General features: G+C 42.9%; 1 protein-coding gene across 2 annotated transcripts; it reads left to right on the top strand.

The window, feature by feature from the left end:
• The first annotated feature begins 6705 nt into the window (after positions 1-6705).
• On the top strand, positions 6706-15817 carry LOC134396386 (zinc finger protein 420-like). 2 transcript variants are annotated; one of them, XM_063122869.1, is made up of 3 exons: positions 6706-6718; positions 11513-11639; positions 13708-15817. In XM_063122869.1, exons 2-3 carry the CDS (start codon positions 11606-11608, stop codon positions 15351-15353), a joined length of 1680 nt encoding a protein of 559 aa, XP_062978939.1. In that variant the 5' UTR covers positions 6706-6718; positions 11513-11605; the 3' UTR covers positions 15354-15817. The 2 variants fall into 2 exon arrangements, with proteins under 2 accessions (XP_062978939.1, XP_062978940.1); XM_063122870.1 differs by lacking the exon at positions 6706-6718 and adding an exon at positions 11221-11299.
• The last annotated feature ends 4050 nt before the right edge of the window (positions 15818-19867 follow it).

Here is a 19867-nt window from a genome sequence, read left to right as displayed (position 1 = left end):
ACCTAGTGAATAAGCAAAATTAACAAGTCACTTTGGTCACGAGGCCTTCGAAATAAAACCTGGGGCGCTTGTTGATTAAGAAGGGAGCCTGCTGTTGGTTTTAGTACGTCCCTCTTTGATGTATTAAGTGAGCCCGAAGTTCACATCCTGAGAGTGGGGAGAAATCGCTGTTACTCTGGTGCAATTTTGGGGTTCAAGTGTTGGGAGCAGAGAGGGCTTAGAAAGGGAGCAGTGGGACGGATTGGGAGAGAAACTCTGGTTCATCAGCAGACCTCTTATTTCCCGGAGGACCGAAGGTTTTCCTTTCTGGAGCCTGAGATGGACTCAGTCCTGCTCTCAATGCAGGATCGTGAACAAGAGGCCTCCGTGAGAAGACATGTGTGTTTGATGCCTCAAGGCTAGAGGCTCGCTGAGTTCAGAATTTTCCTTATATTCAATAAACAAAAAACCTACGGTTTACAAAACAACGTTAAAGGCGCTACAGTTTTCAACCAAACTCCAAAAAGCAGGGAAATTGGGAGTTAAGGCTCACAAGCCTTTAACGCCACATCCTCCCTAAGGAGGCAGAAAGTGCCAGTGAAATTCTCATTCTCCCAAAGCAGATATAAACCATGAGGACAGGATGGAGAATAGGATATGCAGAGGTGGCGGTGGGGTTGTGGAAAACTGATGATGAACAACTTAGGGCCACCTACTTCTCTTTGTTTTGTTTAGAGCAGCCCTTCCTCAACCTGGTGCCCTCCAAAGGTGTTGGACTACAACTCCCATCATTGCAAGTCAGTATGTCCCATGGTCAGGAAAGTTGGGACAGTGGGATAGGGAACGCTGTTCTATATCCTTACCAAATACAGGGGCTGCGCAATATTTTTTTCTCACACACATCTCACATAGAGCAGCACGATTGATAACAGAAGGGACACTATTTGTTGGAGATGTAGAACTGCTTTGAGAGAATGAGAATTTCACTGGCACTTTCTGCCTCCTTAGGGAGGATGTGGCGTTAAAGGCTTGCGAGCCTTAATTCCCAGTTTCCCTGCTTTTTGGAGTTTGGTTGAAAACTGTAGAGCCTTTAATGTTGTTTTGTGAACCGTAGGTTTTTTTATTTATTGAATTTCATGGCTTTGTGTAATGGATGACCACACAGGAAAGAAGCCATATAAATGTATGGGATGTGGGTAAAGCTTCAGCTGTAGTGGGACCTTGAGTAGACATCAAAGAACCGACACGGGAGAAAAAAATATGTTTAAAATAATTTCCCAAGTTACACTATTTAAAAAATTTAAATTATGACACTATAGTGTAATTATTTTAAAAACCACACTAAAATTTAATTTTTTTACTATATTGACATTAAAGAATCCACTTAAAGCAAGGATCAGAGTATCAAGCATTTTTCATATAACTGCTTGATAACCCACATATCACATAACTTCCAAATGAAAGGCATCACCAAATGTTGCTTCCTTGCTCATATTTTCTTGCTATGTCAATAACTGGAGATCGTTGTTAACAATACATTTAGGTATTTATTGCAGAGCTTTGGTTATGGGGTGGTTTATCAATGTAATGAATAAATACACCCAGGCTATGGGGCGGTATATAAATGTAGTTCCTTATGCCCCCCCTTCCCGGCTTTCCTTCAGCCTACACTACCTTACAGGGTCGTTGTGAGGATAAAATGAAGAGGAGGATGAAGAGGACTACATGCCCTGGACTACTGCAACTACTGAGGGGCATTGAATTCTATGATTCTGTGAATCTAAATCTACAGCATCTGGAGGGTGCTGTAGCAAAAACTAGGTCCCTTAACCATTTCTCTGGTGTGAAGTAATGTTTTGGGTATAAGATTCATGGATGTACATTTTAGAAAATGTTTTCCTTTCATACAAACATAAAGCAGCACATTTAGCTTATAAGAAGCAGGTACACAGAGAAAGGAAAATATTTTCTATGTACAACCAAAACCATTCATCTTCCTTCATAGTAGATTTTTTTAAGAGACCTATATCTGTGTTCAAATTCAAAACACACACACACACACACACACACACACACACACATCTATAAAAGAAAGCTTAAAATGTAGTTCAGCACCTTTAAAAGAAACACACACTAGCTGAAGAAGCTTAAATTCATGGCAGATAGGCCAGGGTTAACCTCCTCTCATTCCTAGTCTCAACTCAATATTCCTTATAAAGTTTAAACTTTATAAGAGGCTTGGGTGAGGAACTGCCACCCCAAAGGAAAGTTTGCCATATATTTTTTACTTTGAATTAAGAAGGATGCACCAGCAGTTCAAACACACACACACACCTCTCCCTCTTCACAATCACAACAAAGTCAATCAAACCCCTACCTGAGCCAGCCAGGTTTTCTTTTTCCTTGGAGGCCAGGGAAAGGCTTCCCTCCAAGCAAGGCAGATAGTTTCTCTCTCTCTCCCTGGCTTCCACAGCAGTGTGGGGAAGGAGAGGGTCCAGACAGGGCTTTGGCTCAACTGCAGAAGGAAATGGCTCCTAGATGAGCCAGGTGACAAATCTTATTTCCAACATTCCAATCTATTTGAGACAGGAGGGAGGGGGGAGAGCAATGCTACTGAGAATGCTCTTGCTCTATCGGGCCTTCCAGTCACTTTAATGGGGCAAAGAAATATATTAATTAAAAATCAACGGAAGCGAATTAAAAAAAAAGAAAAGCCATTCCAAAAACTAGAAGGACAGGGGGACAAGATCCCACCACTGGTTTGAAGGGTAAGGGTCCTAATTCAGAGCTTTTAGTGAACAAAAAAATCGTCACCACCCGGAAGCAGATCTGTGTCAGTTTGAAGCAGAGAGGCTTTTCCCACTTTGGTCTGCCATCCTGCCCTCAATATTTCACCAATTTTCTTGAAACGTGCAGGGTGTGTAAAACCAGCATTTCTTTCTGGCAGGTCTCCATTTCAGAAAGATTGGTGAATCATTTTCCATTTTATGAACATCGGAATGACCCACCCTCAATTTCGGCCTTAACATGATGGAATGCTCTTTTCACTGATCGCCTATAACACAGGGAAACACTCCCGTAATACTGATAAGGCTGGGCGTAACATCGGCTGCCTAAAACCATGAAATTGTAGACTATACTGTTATGTGGTTGAAAGCTTTTCTCATTGCATCTATCTACTTTGCACTGGTGGAAGTTTAACTAGAGATCAATAGCAATTCAACTCCTGCTAGTTGGGCCTGGCACTCTTTCCACGTTGTTTTCTGACACGCCTTAGGAGGAGTTAAACTGCAGTGTGTTTGGCAGAGTGTACACATGTATTTCTTTCCAGTCATTGCGTGTTTCACGTTTTGCTTCCGTATGTGACGTCCTTTTGCATTTACTTCCCTTATAAACTAGGGTGACCTTATGAAAAGGAGGACCGGGCTCCTGTATCTTTAACAGTTGTATTGAAAAGGGAATTCCAGCAGGTGTCATTTGTATATATGGGGAACCTGGTGAAATTTCCTCTTCATCACCACAGTTAAAGCTGCAGGAGCTATACTAGAGTCACCAGATTTAAAAGAGGGCAGGGCACCTGTAGCTTTAACTGTGGTGATGAAGAGGGAATTTTACCAGGTTCTCCATATATACAAATGACACCTGCTGGAATTCCCGTTTCAATACAACTGTTAAAGATACAGGAGCCCTGTCCTCCTTTACATATGATCACCCTATATAAACCATTCATCTCTTAAGGCTTCCTTAGTGGCATATTTCATTTGTTTAACAAGCTGAAAAAGTATTCAGTGTTTTCTTGCTTAATTTTAAAATAAACTTTCGCATATTATTAACTTTTAATGGCATTCATTCAGCTCTGGTTACACACTCTTACTCCTGTTGGGGCAGAGTCAGAGCTTCATTTTCAACCACAAATCTGGTGGAAAAATCTGCCCGGGGGTCGCGGAGCCCCCTTTGAGACAGGTGCTGGCTCTTACGAACAAGGCGGTCTGTTCTCAGCTTCACCCTGTCCAGGAATTCAAGCAAATAGGTATGTGGGCTTCCCCTCTGCCCACCCTGTGCTAATAAAATTGCTTTGGGCCTTTTCTCTAGAAATCAAAGTATCTATGCTTCCGCAGTAACTGGGAAATGTATTAAGGATGCAACCATGAGACCAACTCTTGTGAAAAGTATTGAAACACTAGTTTCACAAGATTGTGTGCCTCGTAGGAAGAGGGCGTCGTGGCTTGCTTTAGAAACAGCGAACCGTAAAATGAACAGATAGAATCATAGAAATGCAGAGTTGGAAGGGGCCTGCAAGGCCATCGAGTCCAACCCCCTGCTCAATGCAGGAATCCACCCTGAAGCATCCCTGACAGATGCTTGTCCAGCTGCCTCTTAAAGGCCTCTAATGTGGCAGAGCCCAGAACCTCCCTAGGTAACTGATTGCATTGTCGTACTGCTCTAACAGTCAGGAAGTTTTTCCTGATGTCCAGCCGGAATCTGGCTTCCTTTAACTTGAGCCCGTTATTCCGTGTCCTGCACTCTGGGAGGATCGAGAAGAGATCCTGGCCCTCCTCTGTGTGACAACCTTTCAAGTATTTGAAGAGTGCTATCATGTCTCCCCTCAATCTTCTCTTCTACAAGCTAAACATGCCCAGGCTAAACATGGATGTCAGACTGACTGGTCTGTAGTTCCCAGGTTCCTCATTTTTGCCCTTTTTGAAGATAGGGACAACGTTAGCCCTCCTCCAGTCGTCCGGCACCTCACCCGTCTTCCATGATTTTGCAAAGATAATATAGAAAGGTTCTGAGAGTTCTTATGCCAGGGCTGAATTCTCAGCCCCCTGACAAAGACACAAGTTCCTGTGCTGTGTGGCTTGGATGGTAGATCAACTTTAGAATGAGAAGTGAAAGCCAAACCGATTGGGAAATGATGCCCTCGGCCCTGATCTGACCCATTTCTTTCCTTCCCACCTCCCCCTTCTCTGTCTGGGATCCTCCCTCCTGTAAACAAAGTCAGTTTAAGAAAACTTACACTTTTGGAGCGAATACAGCTTTTGTGCTCACAGGTGCGGGTTCTGATGGTTCTTGTGGTCATACCAATGTACAATAAATTACATGGACTCTTGATGACATGAATCGCAAAAGCTGCATTCGCTGCAAAAGACTTCCGGCACCTCTGGTCAAGCATTTTCTTGATATGGGCCATGATGACAAAGACCTGAGATTCTGGATTATTGAAAGGATTGGAGGATATGGGACAAGAGTAGACCATCAACTAAGAAGGAGGGAAATATTCTGGATTTTCACCTTAAGGACATTACAACCACAAGGACTCAAGGAAGAGTGTAATTGGAGGCCTTGGTTGTAATCCTGTTCTTCTATTTTAAAGTACAGCTCTATTGTATTCCTTTCCTGTCATTTCTTGTCATTGTTTTGATATGTATTTTCATCCTTATATGTAGTTAGTATTATTAGATTTGTATTAACTATGTTTTAAGCATCATATTAGTCCACTCGGTCCCCTTTAAGGGAGCATACAGGCCGTGAGTACGGTTGCTACATGTTTTAGGACTTGAAAAGCAGCCTAATCATGAGCAAATTTCAGAGATTACTTACTCCTCAATTAGTTGAGGAGGGGCAAGGAACGCTTATCAAATTGACCGATGACACAAAATTGGGTGGGATAGCTAATACCCTGGAAGTGTGATGTGGCTGCAAAAAAAGCAAATACTATTCTGGGATGCATTAATAGAGGTATAGCTTCCAAAATGTGTGAAGAACTGGTTCTCCTCTATTCGGCCCTGGTTACGCCACATCTTAAGTATTGCGTCCAGTTCTGGGCACCACACTTCAAGAAGGATGCAGACAAGCTGGAGAGGAAAGATTGAAAGAACTGGGCATGTTTAGCCTGGAGAAGAGAAGAAAATATTTAAATGGTTGTCACGCAGGGGAGGGCCTGGATCTCTTCTCAATCCTTCCAGAATTCAGGACACGGAATAACGGGCTCAAGTGACAGGAAGCCAGATTGTGTCTGGACATCAGGAAAAACTTCCTGACTGTTAGAGCAGTAAGACAATGGAATCAGTTACCTAGGGAGGTTGTGGGCTCTCACACACTAGAGGCCTTCAAGAGGCAGCTGGACAACCATCTATCAGTTATTCTTTAGGGTGGATTCCTGCATTGAGCAGGGGGTTGGACTCTGGTCTTGTAGGTTTCTTCCAACTCTATGATTTCTGGGGAATGTGGGCAGGAGGGTGCTGTTGAACTCATGTCCTGCTTGTGCTCTTCTTACGTTCTTATGATCACAGGAGAAATGAATGGGTTTGTGAAGTTCTGGGGAAAGAGGGGATCCTTCTTCAACAAGTGTCAGAGTCCTCCCAACAGAACAGGAATAGCATTTGTAGATGCCAAACTGCTGTGTTTACAGTGGAAAATGCTGGATATCAGGGTTGAACTCTTAGCCCCCTGACAAAGGCACAAGTTCCTGTGCTGTGTGTCTTGGATGGTAGATCAACTTTAGAATGAGACCTGAAAGGTAAAGCTATTGAGAAATGCTGCCCTTGGCCTTGACCTGAGCCGTTTTCTCTAATCCCTCTTCTCTGCCTGGAATCCTCCCTCCTGCTCCAGGTCGAGGGGATGTTGGCCAGAGCACCCACAGATTTCCCTGAGGCAGAGAAGGTTCCACCGGGCATCACACAGAGGCCGCTGGACAGGTGGATCTTGCAGGAGGGGGACGGAGGACCCTCCTCACTGGGTAAGGATTAGTGCACGTATTTCCCCATGGTCCCCTCCCTCTATTACACCTGAAGTGCATGAGCTGACTTAATGTTGTCCTTGAGCCTGATTTTGATGGGGGAGATACTCAAAAAGGAAATGTTGTTTAGTAATGTGGTTCAAGGGTATCAGACCCACTCTGGCCCGGTCTTACGCACTCAACAACTAAGGTCCTCCTCCAGGCGCCTACTCAGAGGGAAGATCAGAGAACGACAACAAGGGAGAGGCCTTCTCTGTGGTGGCCCCCCAGCTGTGGAACAATCTCCTCAGTGTGGTTAGCGTGGCACCGATATTGTTATCTTTTCAGTGCCAGGTCAAGCAATATGTAATTAATTATCTTGGCTCTGTTTTTTTAGGGTCATAGTTTTAAATCTTGTTAAAGTAGTTTTATATGTATGTGTATTTTATATGTTTTTGCAGTTTTAAATATCTGGATATTGTTTTTAAGTGCTTCGGCTATGGTATGGTAAAGAAATGAAATCAATAAATAAACAATGAAAATGGGAATAGTTAATCATAGAATCATAGAATAGCAGAGTTGGAAGGGGCCTACAAGGCCATCGAGTCCAACCCCCTGCTCAATGCAAGAATCCACCCTAAAGCATCCCTGACAGATGGTTGTCCAGCTGCCTCTTGAAGGCCTCTAGTGTGGGAGAGCCCACAACCTCCCTAGGTAACTGATTCCACCGTCGCACTGTTCTAACAGTTAGGAAGTTTTCTTGATGTCCAGCCGGAATCTGGCTTCCTTTAACTTGAGCCCGTTATTCTGTGTCCTGCACTCTGGGAGGATCGAGAAGAGATCCTGGCCCTCCTCTGTGTGACAACCTTTTAAGTATTTGAAGAGTGCTATCATGTCTCCCTTCAATCTTCTCTTCTCCAGGCTAAACATGCCCAGTTCTTTCAATCTCTCTTCATAGGGCTTTGTTTCTAGACCTCTGATCATCCTGGTGCCCTCTTCTGAACACGCTCCAGCTTGTCTGCGTCCTTCTTGAATTGTGGAGCCCAGAACTGGACGCAATACTCTAGATGAGGCCTAACCAGGGCCGAATAGAGAGGAACCAGTACCTCACGTGATGTAGAAGCTATACTTCTATTAATGCAGCCCAAAATAGCATTTGCCTTTCTTGCAGCCATATCGCACTGTTGGCTCATATTCAGCTTGTGATCTACAACAATTCCAAGATCCTTCTCATTTGTAGTATTGCTGAGCCAAGTATCCCCCATCTTGTAACTGTGCCTTTGGTTTCTATTTCCTAAATGTAGAACTTGGCATTTATCCCTATTAAATTTCATCCTGTTGTTTTCAGCCCAGCACTCCAGCCTATCCAGATCACTTTGAAGTTTGTTTCTGTCTTCCAGGGTATTAGCTATCCCATCCAATTTTGTGTCACCTGCAAATTTGATCAGCGTTCCCTGCACCTCCTCGTCCAAATCATTAATAAAAATGTTGAAGAGCACTGGGCCCAGGACTAAGCCCTGCGGCACCCCACTCATTGCCTCTCCCCAGTTTGAGAAGGTTCTATTGATAAGTTGCGATTTTCTGTTTTACTCTGTACAGCACCATGTACATTGATGGTGCTATATAAATAATAATAATAATAATAATAATAATAATAATAATAATAAGTACTCTTTGAGTCCGATTCTGTAGCCAACTGTGGATCCACCTAATAGTTGATCCATCTAGCCCACTTTTAGCTAGTTTGTTAATCAGAATGTCATGTGGTACTTTGTCAAAAGTTTTGCTGAAGTCAAGATATATTACGTCCACAGCATTCCCACAGTCCACAAGGGAGCTTATCCTATCAAAAAATGAGATCAAATAAGTCTGACAGGATTTGTTCCTTGCAAATCCATGTTGGCTTCTAGTAATCACTGCATTGGTTTCAAGGTGTTTACAGATTGACTTCTTTATAATCTGCTCCAGAATTTTCCCAGGGATGGATGTCAGACTGACTGGTCTGTAGTTCCTAGGTTCCTCCTTTTTGCCCTTTTTGAAGATAGGGACAACGTTAGCCCACCTCCAGTCGTCCGGCACCTCACCCGTCTTCCATGATTTTGCAAAGATAATAGACAAAGGTTCTGAGAGTTCTTCCGCTAGCTCCTTGATTACTCTTGGATGCAGTTCATCGGGCCCTGGAGATTTAAACTCATTCAAGGAAATTAGGTGTTCTTTGACCATTTGCTTATCAATCTCAAACTGCAATCCTGCCCCCTCAACTTCTGCTTCACTTTTTCCAGGGGGGTCATAGACCCGCTTTTAGGAGAAGACCGAGGCAAAGTAGGAATTGAGCACTTCAGCCTTTTCTTTGTCATCTGTTATCAATTTGCCATCCTCATTAAGCAGTTGAACCACCATTTCTTTCCTCTGTCTTTTACTATTCATGTATCTGAAGAAAGCCTTTTTATTGCTTTTAGCATCCCTCGCTAATCTCAGCTCATTCACAGCTTTAGCCTTCCTGACGCCATTTTGGCACTTCTGCGCCACTTGTCTGTACTCTTCTTTTGTAGTCTGGCCTTCCTTCCACTTCCTATGTGTATCCCTTTTTGTTTTCAGGTCATCTCTAAGCTTTTTGTGGAGCCACATTGGTTTCCTCTGTTGTCTTCTATCTTTTCTCCTTGTTGGAATTGTTTGTAACTGTGCCTTTAAAATTTCATTTTTTAGATACTCCCACCCATCCTGCACTCCTTTTCTCATTAGGCTCCCTTGCCACAGGACCTTACTTGTTATAGTTCTGAGTTTGTTAAAATCAGCTTTCCTAAAATCCAGAGTACGTGTATGGCTACGCTCGACTTTTGTCTCCTTCATAATCAAGAATTCAAGTATGACGTGGTCACTTTCCCCCAGAGTTCCCGTAACTGCCACTTTATCCACTAAGTCATCCCTATTGGTCAATAACAAGTCAAGGATTGCCGATCCTCTAGTTCCTTCCACCACTTTCTGTAGGAGAAAGTTATCACCCATACATGTCAGGAATTTCTTGGAAGGGCCGCTTTTGGCAGTAATGGTCTCCCAACAGATATCAGGGTAATTGAAGTCCCCCATCACTACTACATCACACTTCCTTAAAACACTGGCAATTTGTTTCTCAAAAGTTTCGTCCTCGTCTTCTCCTTGATTGGGTGGTCGGTAGTAGACTCCGTTTATCATATTCTTTTTATTCCTAGCCCCATTTATTTTAATCCAGACGCTCTCGACGGGGCTCCCAGTCTCATCCGCCTGTATTTCTGTGCAGGGATAGGTATTTTTAACATATAGTGCAACTCCACCTCCCTTTCTATTTCTTCTGTTCTTTTTGAACAAGTTATATCCTTCAATTGCTATATTCCAGTCATGGGAGTCATCCCACCAAGTTTCAGTTATACCTATCAAGTCGTATTTGCCTTCATGTAATAAGAGTTCAAGTTCATTCTGTTTGTTTCCCATGCTCTGGGCATTAGTATATAGACATCGAAGACCATGTGTTTTATAGTCTGGCTTTGTTCCTACCTTGTTGCAGACACTATTTTGGGACTCTGTTGGAGCTGTTCTCTGTACTGTGGTGCATTGGCCTTCATCCATTGTTGCCTCAATATGTACGTCTCCCACCCCCATAAGATTCAGTTTAAAGCCCTCCTTATGAAGTTCTTCATGCTGTGGCCGAACTCATTCTTTCCAGCCCTTGTGAGGTGCAACCCATCCCTTGCCAGCAGTCCATGTTCCAAGTAGCGTAGTCCGTGATCCCAGAATCCAAACCTCTCACAATGGCATCACCTTCGAAGCCAGTCGTTCATTCGGAGTATTTTTCTTTCCCTTTCTAATCCTCTTCCAAGAACCGGGAGGATGGATGATAAAACTACCTGGGCCCCAAAGTTCTTCAGTTTCCTTCCCAGAACTTCAAAGTCTGAAATGATTTCTTCGTAGCTCTGCTTGGCGACATCATTTGTTCCCATATGGATGAGAAGAAAGGGGTATGTGTCCGTGGGCTTTATGAGCTTCGGTAACCCTTCAGTCACATCTCTAATCTGTGCTCCAGGGAGACAGCACACCTGGCGAGTCCATGGGTCTTCACGACATACTTGGGTTTCAATCCCACGCAGCAGGGAGTCTCCCACAACGACTACTCTTTGCTTCTTCTTGGTTGACCTACCTTCTGCCTCTTGGTCACTGTTGCATGGTGTCTCCTGTACTTCCTCCTCTGCAAACTGTCCTTCAGTCTCATTCTCCAGAAGCTGAAAGCGGTTGCTTAACCCCAATGGCTCCACCGGTGCAGAACGCCCTCTAATTCCTCTGCTCCTAACTGTCACTCTTTTCCAGGGAGTTTCCTCTTCATTGGCTTTCCTCCCCTCAGCATACTCCACTTCTGCTTCAGCTGGCTGTTGTTCTTCAATCTCATGTGCTTCTTGTTGCTGTTGCAGTTGTTGTAAGAATGTTAACTTTCCTTCTCACCTTCCCACCTTCTTTACCTTCCTCACAAGGAGCAAAAAAACCAGCAGGGGAAGTGAACTGATCCTTGGAGGTCCTTCTGGGCCTCGTTCGCTTGGTGGTGGAGCGGAAGCAGTTTCTGCACAGCCTGGGCAGGTAGGAGAGTCCTGGGGGCCTCCGTCTCCTGCACATCTCTTTGGTCTTGGAAGAACCTGCCCCTTTAGCTTTTGCTCTTCTCCAAGATGGCTGCTAGGAAGGCCTTGAAGGTCGCTCACAATGCTTTGGCATTCAGAAAGAGGACCTCACCATCCTTGTCTTCATGGATTGCTACATAATGCTTAAATAGAACATCATTTCTTCTTCTTTCAGGGTCTGGTGACCTTTGAGGAGGTGGCCGTGCATTTCTCGGAGGAGGAGTGGGCTCTGCTGGATCCAGGCCAGAGGACTCTGCACAAAGAAGTCATGGAGGAGAATTGTGGGATCCTGGCCTCTCTGGGTAAGGAATGGGATTCCTCTGGGTAAGGCTCCCTCTCTGCCTTCTTGCCAGATCCTGGAAGGTGGAATTTCAGCTCTTCTTTCTTTGTGTCAGTGCAGAATACAAATGTCATTGACTCCGAAGACCTGACAAAACATTGAGAAAAGCCCCTTGATGGACTTGCTCTGTGGCAGAGATGGTTGCCAACCCATCTTCCTTTGCTGCTATAATTGCATCTGCGTAATATTGAAGATGTTACAGATATTATCTTAATGGTCTCCATGGAAAAGAGGAGAGTTCAGCCTTTTCAGAAGACAGCTCTGCACAGCTTGCTTTTTATTTTAAGATATAACTAGACATTGTTATCGAGCAATTTATTGTTATCAAGCAAAATAGACATTGTTATCCAGCAAGTTTGGAAAACCCAAGAATGGCCATCAGACTGGAAAAAATCAACTTATATTCCCATACCAAAAAAGGGAAACACTAAAGAATGTTCAAACTATTGGACAGTGGCACTTATTTCACATGCCAGCAAGGTAATGCTCAAGATCCTGCAAGGCAGACTCCAGCAATTCATGGAGCGAGAATTGCCAGATGTACAAGCAGGGTTTAGAAAAGGCAGAGGAACTAGAGACCAAATTGCCAATATCCGCTGGATAATGGAAAAAGCCAGGGAGTTCCAGAAAAACATCTGTTTCTGTTTTATTGACTATTCTGAAGCCTTTGACTGTGTGGATCATAACAAACTGTAGCAAGTTCTTGGTGGTATGGGGATACCAAGTCATCTTGTCTGCCTCCTTAGGAATGTGTATAACGAACAAGTAGCAACGGTAAGAACAGACCACGGAACAACGGACTGGTTTAAGATGGGGAAAGGAGTACGGCAGGGTTGTATACTCTCACCTTACCTATTCAACTTGTATGCAGAACACATCATGCGACGTGCTGGGCTTGACGAATCCAAGGCTGGAGTTAAAATCGCAGGAAGAAACATTAACAATCTCAGATATGCAGATGACACCACTTTGATGGCTGAAAGCGAGGAGGAGCTGAGGAGCCTTATGACGAAGGTGAAAGAAGAAAGTGCAAAAGCCGGGTTGCAGTTAAACCTCAAAAAAACCAAGATTATGGCAACCAGCTTGATTGGTAACTGGCAAATAGAGGGAGAAAACGTGGAGGCAGTGACAGACTTTGGATTTCTGGGTGCAAAGATTCCTGCAGACGCTGACTGCAGCCAGGAAATCAGAAGACGTTTACTTCTTGGGAGGAGAGCAATGAGAAATCTTGATAAAATAGTTAAGAGCAGAGACACCACACTGACAACAAAGGTCCGCATAGTTAAAGCAATGGTATTCCCCGTAGTAACCTATGGCTGCGAGAGCTGGACCATAAGGAAAGCTGAGCGAAGGAAGATAGATGCTTTTGAACTGTGGTGTTGGAGGAAAATCCTGAGAGTGCCTTGGACTGCAAGAAGATCAAACCAGTCTATACTCCAGGAAATACAGCCAGACTGCTCACTTGAGGGAATGGTATTAAAGGCAAAACTGAAGTACTTTGGCCACATAATGAGAAGACAGGATACCCTGGAGAAGAGGCTGATGCTAGGGAAAGTGGAAGGCAAAAGGAAGAGGGGCCGACCAAGGGCAAGATGGATGGATGATATTCTGCAGGTGACAAACTTGACCTTGGGGGAGCTAGGGGTGGCAATGGGCTGGTCCATGAAGTCACGAAGCGACTGAACAAATAAACAACAACATTGAAAATAACCATTAGGGTTGAATTCCCACTTTCCTGTTCCCAGTTAAATGATCTGCTAGGAGAAAATGGCAGATTTTAAGTGTATTTTATTTTTACAGTATTTTATGTTGTTCATTTATTCTCTCAACTACTTTATATGTGTTCCTCCGTATAAATGAAAGCATTGTATGGCAGTCAGGTTCTCAGTTCTATTAATCATCGGGATATTTAATATGTTTAGAAGGATCTGCCTTACCAACGATTTATTTATTTTTATCCTGTGAATCAAATCAGCAACCATTTGTTTTGTTCCAAGATTTCAAGATGATTTCTGTGTTTATACTTGCAGGTGATCACAGGGAGAGCAAGAAAAATGGCCCACACCAGGGAAGGGAAACTGAAACTGAAGAGAAGAGGGAAAACGAATCCATTTCTTTTGAAGGATCAGAGGTCTGTGAAACTCCAATACTAGAAGCACCAAGTAAAAAGAACATTTGTAAAAGGAAGAAACAGAGTAAAACTCAGAAGATTCAATCTAACAAATATCAAAGGTTTCAATGTTTAGTGTGTGAAAAACAATTCACTTTCAACTCACAACTTAACTTGCATCAAAGAATTCACACTGGGGAGAAACCCTATAAATGCTTAGAATGCGGGAAGACTTTTGCTCAGCTCACACATCTTAAGCAGCATCAAAGAATTCACACTGGGGAGAAGCCCTATAAATGCTTAGAATGCGGGAAGACTTTTACTCAGCTCACACATCTTAAGCAGCATCAAAGAATTCACACTGGGGAGAAGACCTATAAATGCTTAGAGTGTGGGAAGAGCTTTGCTCTGGGCAAACAACTTAAGCAGCATCAAAGAATTCACACTGGGGGGAAGCCCTATAAATGCTTTGAGTGTGGGAAGAGCTTTGCTCTGGGCAAACAACTTAAGCAGCATCAAAGAATTCACACTGGGGAGAAGCCCTATAAATGCTTAGAGTGCGGGAAGAGCCTTGCTCACAGCACAAGCCTTAAGCGGCATCAACAAATTCACACTGGGGAGAAGCCCTATAAATGCTTTGAGTGTGGGAAGAGCTTTATTCAACGCACAAGCCTTAAGCTGCATCAAAGAATTCACAATGGGGAGAAGCCCTATGAATGCTTAGAGTGTGGGAAGAGCTTTGTGCGCAGCTCAAGCCTTAAGCACCATCAGGAAATTAACACTCGGGAGAAGCCCTATAAATGCTTAGAGTGCGGGAAGAACTTTTTTCAGAGCAACGTCCTTAAGAAGCATCAAAGAATTCACACTGGGGAGAAGCCCTATAAATGCTTAGAGTGCGGGATGAACTTTGCTCAGAGCACAACCCTTAAGCAGCATCAGGGAATTCACACTGGGGAGAAGCACTATAAATGCTTAGAGTGCGGGAAGAACTTTGCTCATAGCAATGTCCTTAAGCAGCATCAAAGAATTCACACTGGGGAGAAGCCCTATAAATGCTTTGAGTGCGGGAAGAACTTTGCTCAACGTGCAAACCTTGAGCGGCATCAAAGATTTCACACTGGGGAGAAGCCCTATAAATGCTTAGAATGTGGGAAGACCTTTGCTCAAAGCGCAAGCCTTAAGCTGCATCAAAGAATTCACACTGGAGAGAAGCCCTATAAATGCTTAGAGTGTGGGAAGAGCTTTGCTCAAAGCGCAAGCCTTAAGCTGCATCAAAGAATTCACACTGGAGAGAAGCCCTATAAATGCTTACAGTGTGGGAAGAGCTTTACTCAAAGCACAAGCCTTAAGCTGCATCAAAGAATTCACACTGGGGAGAAGCCCTATAAATGCTTAGAGTGCGGGAAGAGCTTTGCTCAGGGTATGCATCTTAAGCAGCATCAAAGAATTCACACTGGGGAGAAGCCCTATAAATGCTTTGAGTGCGGGAAGAGCTTTGCTCGGGGTATACATCTTAAGCAGCATCAAAGAATTCACACTGGGGAGAAGCCCTATAAATGTTTTTAGAGTCGGAAGATCTTTGCTCTGTGCTCAAGCAGCATCAAAGAATTCTATTAAAGCAGCCCAAAATAGCATTTCCTTTTATTGCAGCCATATCACAGTGTTGGCTCATATTCTGCTTGTGATCTACAACAATTCCAAGATCCTTCTCGTTTGTAGTATTGCTGAGCCAAGTATCCCCCATCTTGTAAATGTACATTTGGTTTCCTTTTCCTAGGTGTAGAAGTTGGCATTAATCCCCATTAAAATTCATTCTGTTGTTTTCATATCAGCACTCCAGCCTGTCAAGATCACTTTGAAGTTTGTTTCTGTCTTCCAGGGTAGTAGCTATCCCACCCAATTTTGTGTCATCTGCAAACTTTATAAGCGTTCCCTGCACCTCCTTCAATATTTAATAAAAATGTTGAAGAGGACTGGGCCCTGGACTGATCCCTGCGGTACCCCACTCCTTACCTCCTCCCAGATTGAGAAGGTACTGTTGATAAGCATTCTTTGAGTCTGAGTCTGTGGCCAACTATGTATCCATCTAATAGTTGTTCCATCTAGCCCACTTTTAGCTCTTTTGTTTATCGGAATATCATGGGGCACTTTGTCAAAAGCTTTGCTGAAGGCAAGATATATGACATCCACAGCATTCCCACAGTCCACAAGGGAGGTGTACATTGATGGTGCTATATAAATAAATAATAATAAAATAATAATAATAATAATTCTTTCCTGCGTGTTTTACTCTTCACGTATCTGAAGAAAGCCTTTTTATTGCTTTTAGCATCCCTCGCTAATCTCAGCTCATTCTCAGTTTAAAATGAATGCTTTGCCTAGAATGTTATTTTTGTTTCAAACAATACCCATTGTAACATTGGATTTACCATTTGAGCAGTGACACAGAGAGAGATATCTCAGTTTAAATGGCAAGCAAAAAACCCAAGAGTTAAAATTAAAATATTGCAGGATGCAAAAGAAAGAGGAGGGCTGGGCCTACCAGATCTCAAAGTGTATTTCTCGGACTGCTGTTTAATGTCGATGAAAGATTGGGTGTTGGTGAAAAATAGGAGACTGTTGGAACTGGAAGGATACAAATTGAGATTTGGATGGCATGGGTATTTGTGGTACGATAAAGCCAAGGTTCATGTAGAATTTAATAATAACGTAATAACGTAAACCAAGGTTCTGTCATAAAATACCACTTTGGGTATCGGCCCAGGGGGCTATTCATAGAAGGGAATTGACAAGTATGCCTAAATGGTTGACATATAATGATGTATTATTATTATTCCCTTTCTCGGCTTCGTCCATTTTCCTCTGCTGCCCCCTACGCCTGGAACGCTCTTCCAGAACATCTGAGATCTAGAAGTTCAATCGCAGCTTTTAAAGCTCAGCTAAAAACTTTTCTTTTTCCTAAAGCTTTTAAAACTTGATGTTGTTTGGACTTTATACTGTTAGTTTTACCCTACCCTGTGCCTGTTTACCATACCCACTGCCTGTTTGCATTCTCTTCCCCTCCTTATTGCTTTACTATGATTTTATTAGAATGTAAGCCTATGCGGCAGGGTCTTGCTATTTACTGTTTCACTCTGTACAGCACCATGTACATTGATGGTGCTATATAAATAAATAAATAAATAAATTAATAATAATAATAATAATAATAATAATAATACAAGTGTCACAAGATGAATATCAGGTAAAATCAAGGGAGGAACTGCTGAAAGATAGTCATACATGTTTGGGTATGTACAAATTAAGTTTCCTTGTGCACAAGTCATGGAAAGGTTTAAAATAGGCAAAAGAATGGTGGGTTTGAGCAATCAAAATCTGAATTTGAAATGACGTTATGTCCAAATGATGAACATGTTATCTCAAAGATACATAAACTTATTAAAATACGAGACGGCGGATGAGCAATTAAAAGACTGATAAAATGGGCTCAAAACTTTGGATACAACGTTTCAATGGAACAGTGGGAGAATAAGGGGGGGGGGAAGGTTTGAAATTTACATTATGTTCAAGACTTAAAGAGAATTTTTTAATATGATGTACAGATGGTATATGTCTCCTGTAAAGTTGGCTAAAATGTATAAGAGTCCCTCGGGAAACTGTTGGAAATTAGGAGGAGAAACCTTTTATCATCTTTGGTGGACTTGTAAAACAGCCAAAGCATTCTGGATACAAATACACTCTTGAATTCAAAAAAAATTCTCAAGACTAACATACAAATTAAACGGGAGCCTTCCTTCTGGGACTAATAGATAAACAGCTGAAAGAGAAGGGGGGAACTTTATTTCTATATATGACAACGGCAGCGAGATCTTTGTATGCACAAAAATGAGAGAATGAAACACCAACAACGAATGAATGGATGTTGAAGATGTTGGAGTTGGCGGAGATGGCAAAACTCACATCGATAACGAGAGAAAAGTCCACATCCACGTTTTTATCTGAATGGAAACCTCTGATAGCATTTCGAGAGAAATGATGTATTTGTCTGTGGAGATATAGTTAATTTAGAAGAAAGAAAGGAATTTGTTTACTGTGTTGTAATGGAGGAACGAGAAAAGATAGTTCGCATTTCTGATATGAAGAAAGCCGAAAGTACACCTTAACCTTAGATGATTTTTTTATTGTATTTTTGTTTGTACTCTTTGTAATGTTCTTGTGGTATGGATGTCTGTCATGTTTGAAATAATAAAAAAGAATTATGCTAGGAAGACATGTGGTCTGTGACTTTGGGCAAAAATAAATAGAAGGCAGTAGTTTTTAAATGACTAATTTATATAAGGTTCCTGAAAGCACACAACTACCCAAACCACTAGTGAAGAGAGATGATTAACAAGAAACCCATTTATGGTTTGGGTAGTTGTGTGCTTTCCGGCACCTTATATATATTAGTCTGTGCCTTTGGGGACAGTACTGTACGGATGCCACGGGGAAGAATTTATTAAACAGCGCCCGCCTTGCCTTGCCTCACTGGTCACCACCACTACCGCCACCTCGCCCCATGCTGCTGCTGCCACTACTGCTGCCGCAGCAGCCTCTCCCACAGGGATTGTCCATCCGGGCGCAAATATTCCCCAGCCAGGCTAATGGCGAATGCGATCTGTGCACTTTCCTGGAGTTCAGAAAACATGCAGCCTGCTCCCCCACGCTTTTTCCAGAGGTTTTAAAATAAATTGAAAATTCCCCCCCGGAGCCCCCCAGAGGGTATGAAAACCCAGAGATTCTGGGGGAAACTGGCCAGGTGGTTACCAGAGCTGCACTCCTGGAACAATCCTCATGGCCATGGGGACTCACAGCGTCAGGCAAAGTTTATTCCTCCTAGATGAGCAGGCAAGTGCTTAAGCCAGGACTACTCAGACAGCTTTGGAAGGTGCTGGCTCCAGGGAAAGTTCCTTCCCCACAGTCGGACATGCTGTGGGGACTTTTCTTCCACATTTTCAGCACTCCATGCTTGTGTGAATTTTCTATGAGTCATCAAGGTTGATTGATGAAATATTCTACTCCCATTGTATTCGTTCTTCTGGGAGTCTTTTAAAACCAAGGGCTCTGCTCTACTGAAAGGTGTTACTATTAGAATTTACTGGACTCTTCCTCATGTGTGACCTTCAAAGCGATTTCAAGCCTTTGCTATGATGGACGCTCACTGCACAGTTTGAGCACTGATGGAGCTTCTGCCTGCATGAATTGTTTGATGTGATTTAAGATGTATTGCATTGACTGAAGTTCGTTCTGCACTCCGAGCATTGAAGGGGCTTCTCCCCTGTATGCCTACTTTGATGGGATGGAAGACTTGCACAATGACTGAAAATCTTTCCACGAGCATTTATATGGCCTCTCCCCAGTGTGGATTCCTCCATGGGTTTGAAAGATCAAACTGTGAGTGAACCTCTTTCCATGCTCCATTACTGAAGGTGAGCAATTTCTGCTACACTCTTGGTTACCACCTTTCAATAGGAAGGCCGTTCCAATCCTTCCAGTGTTTTACTATCAACCATCTTGCCGCTGACGATAAGAGTCTCACTAGTTTTTTTCTTTTCAGCTCACCATCGAATCCCAAATATACAGTAAATCTTAGTAGGCTAAATCTGGAGATGGCTGATCCCATTGCCCATGATCAAACTATTCTCTTAAACACTGATTTTCAAAATCAATTTACCTTAGGGCAGGCCCACCACATATGTTCTATTTTTAAAAAAAACTGTTTAAAGCATTTTTATAGCGCCGCCTCACCATTTCTGGCATCGTGGCGCTTTCCAATAACGTATAAAAGAATTCCATTAAACCCCTCAACATATGCTTATATGTCCGTTCTCTACACTCCGGGGATGCCCCGGCCCTCACCATCGATAATTTCCTTGGTGTAAGATACCATTTGTGGGTCAGTTTTACTATAAATTCCCTATTTTAAACCGATATTGTTTTAAGAAGCATTCCAAATATCTTTCTCTACATGGATTCCAAGATCCGTTTCCCACACCATCCAGAGTGGGTCACTTATGCCTCAGATGCTATAATTCAATGAG

The sequence above is a fragment of the Elgaria multicarinata genome, chromosome 3 (assembly GCF_023053635.1).
Source record: "Elgaria multicarinata webbii isolate HBS135686 ecotype San Diego chromosome 3, rElgMul1.1.pri, whole genome shotgun sequence".
NCBI classification, from domain to species: Eukaryota; Metazoa; Chordata; class Lepidosauria; order Squamata; family Anguidae; genus Elgaria; species Elgaria multicarinata.
The sequence above is the reverse complement of the archived record's forward strand: the minus strand, read 5'-3'. Positions and strand labels throughout refer to the sequence as shown.

Coding starts and splice junctions, on each gene's coding strand:
- LOC134396386 (XM_063122869.1), top strand. CDS start 11,606: ATGGAGGAGAATTGTGGGATCCTGGCCTCTCTGG. Junction 11,640..13,707: donor TGGGATCCTGGCCTCTCTGG/GTAAGGAATGGG, acceptor TTATACTTGCAG/GTGATCACAGGGAGAGCAAG.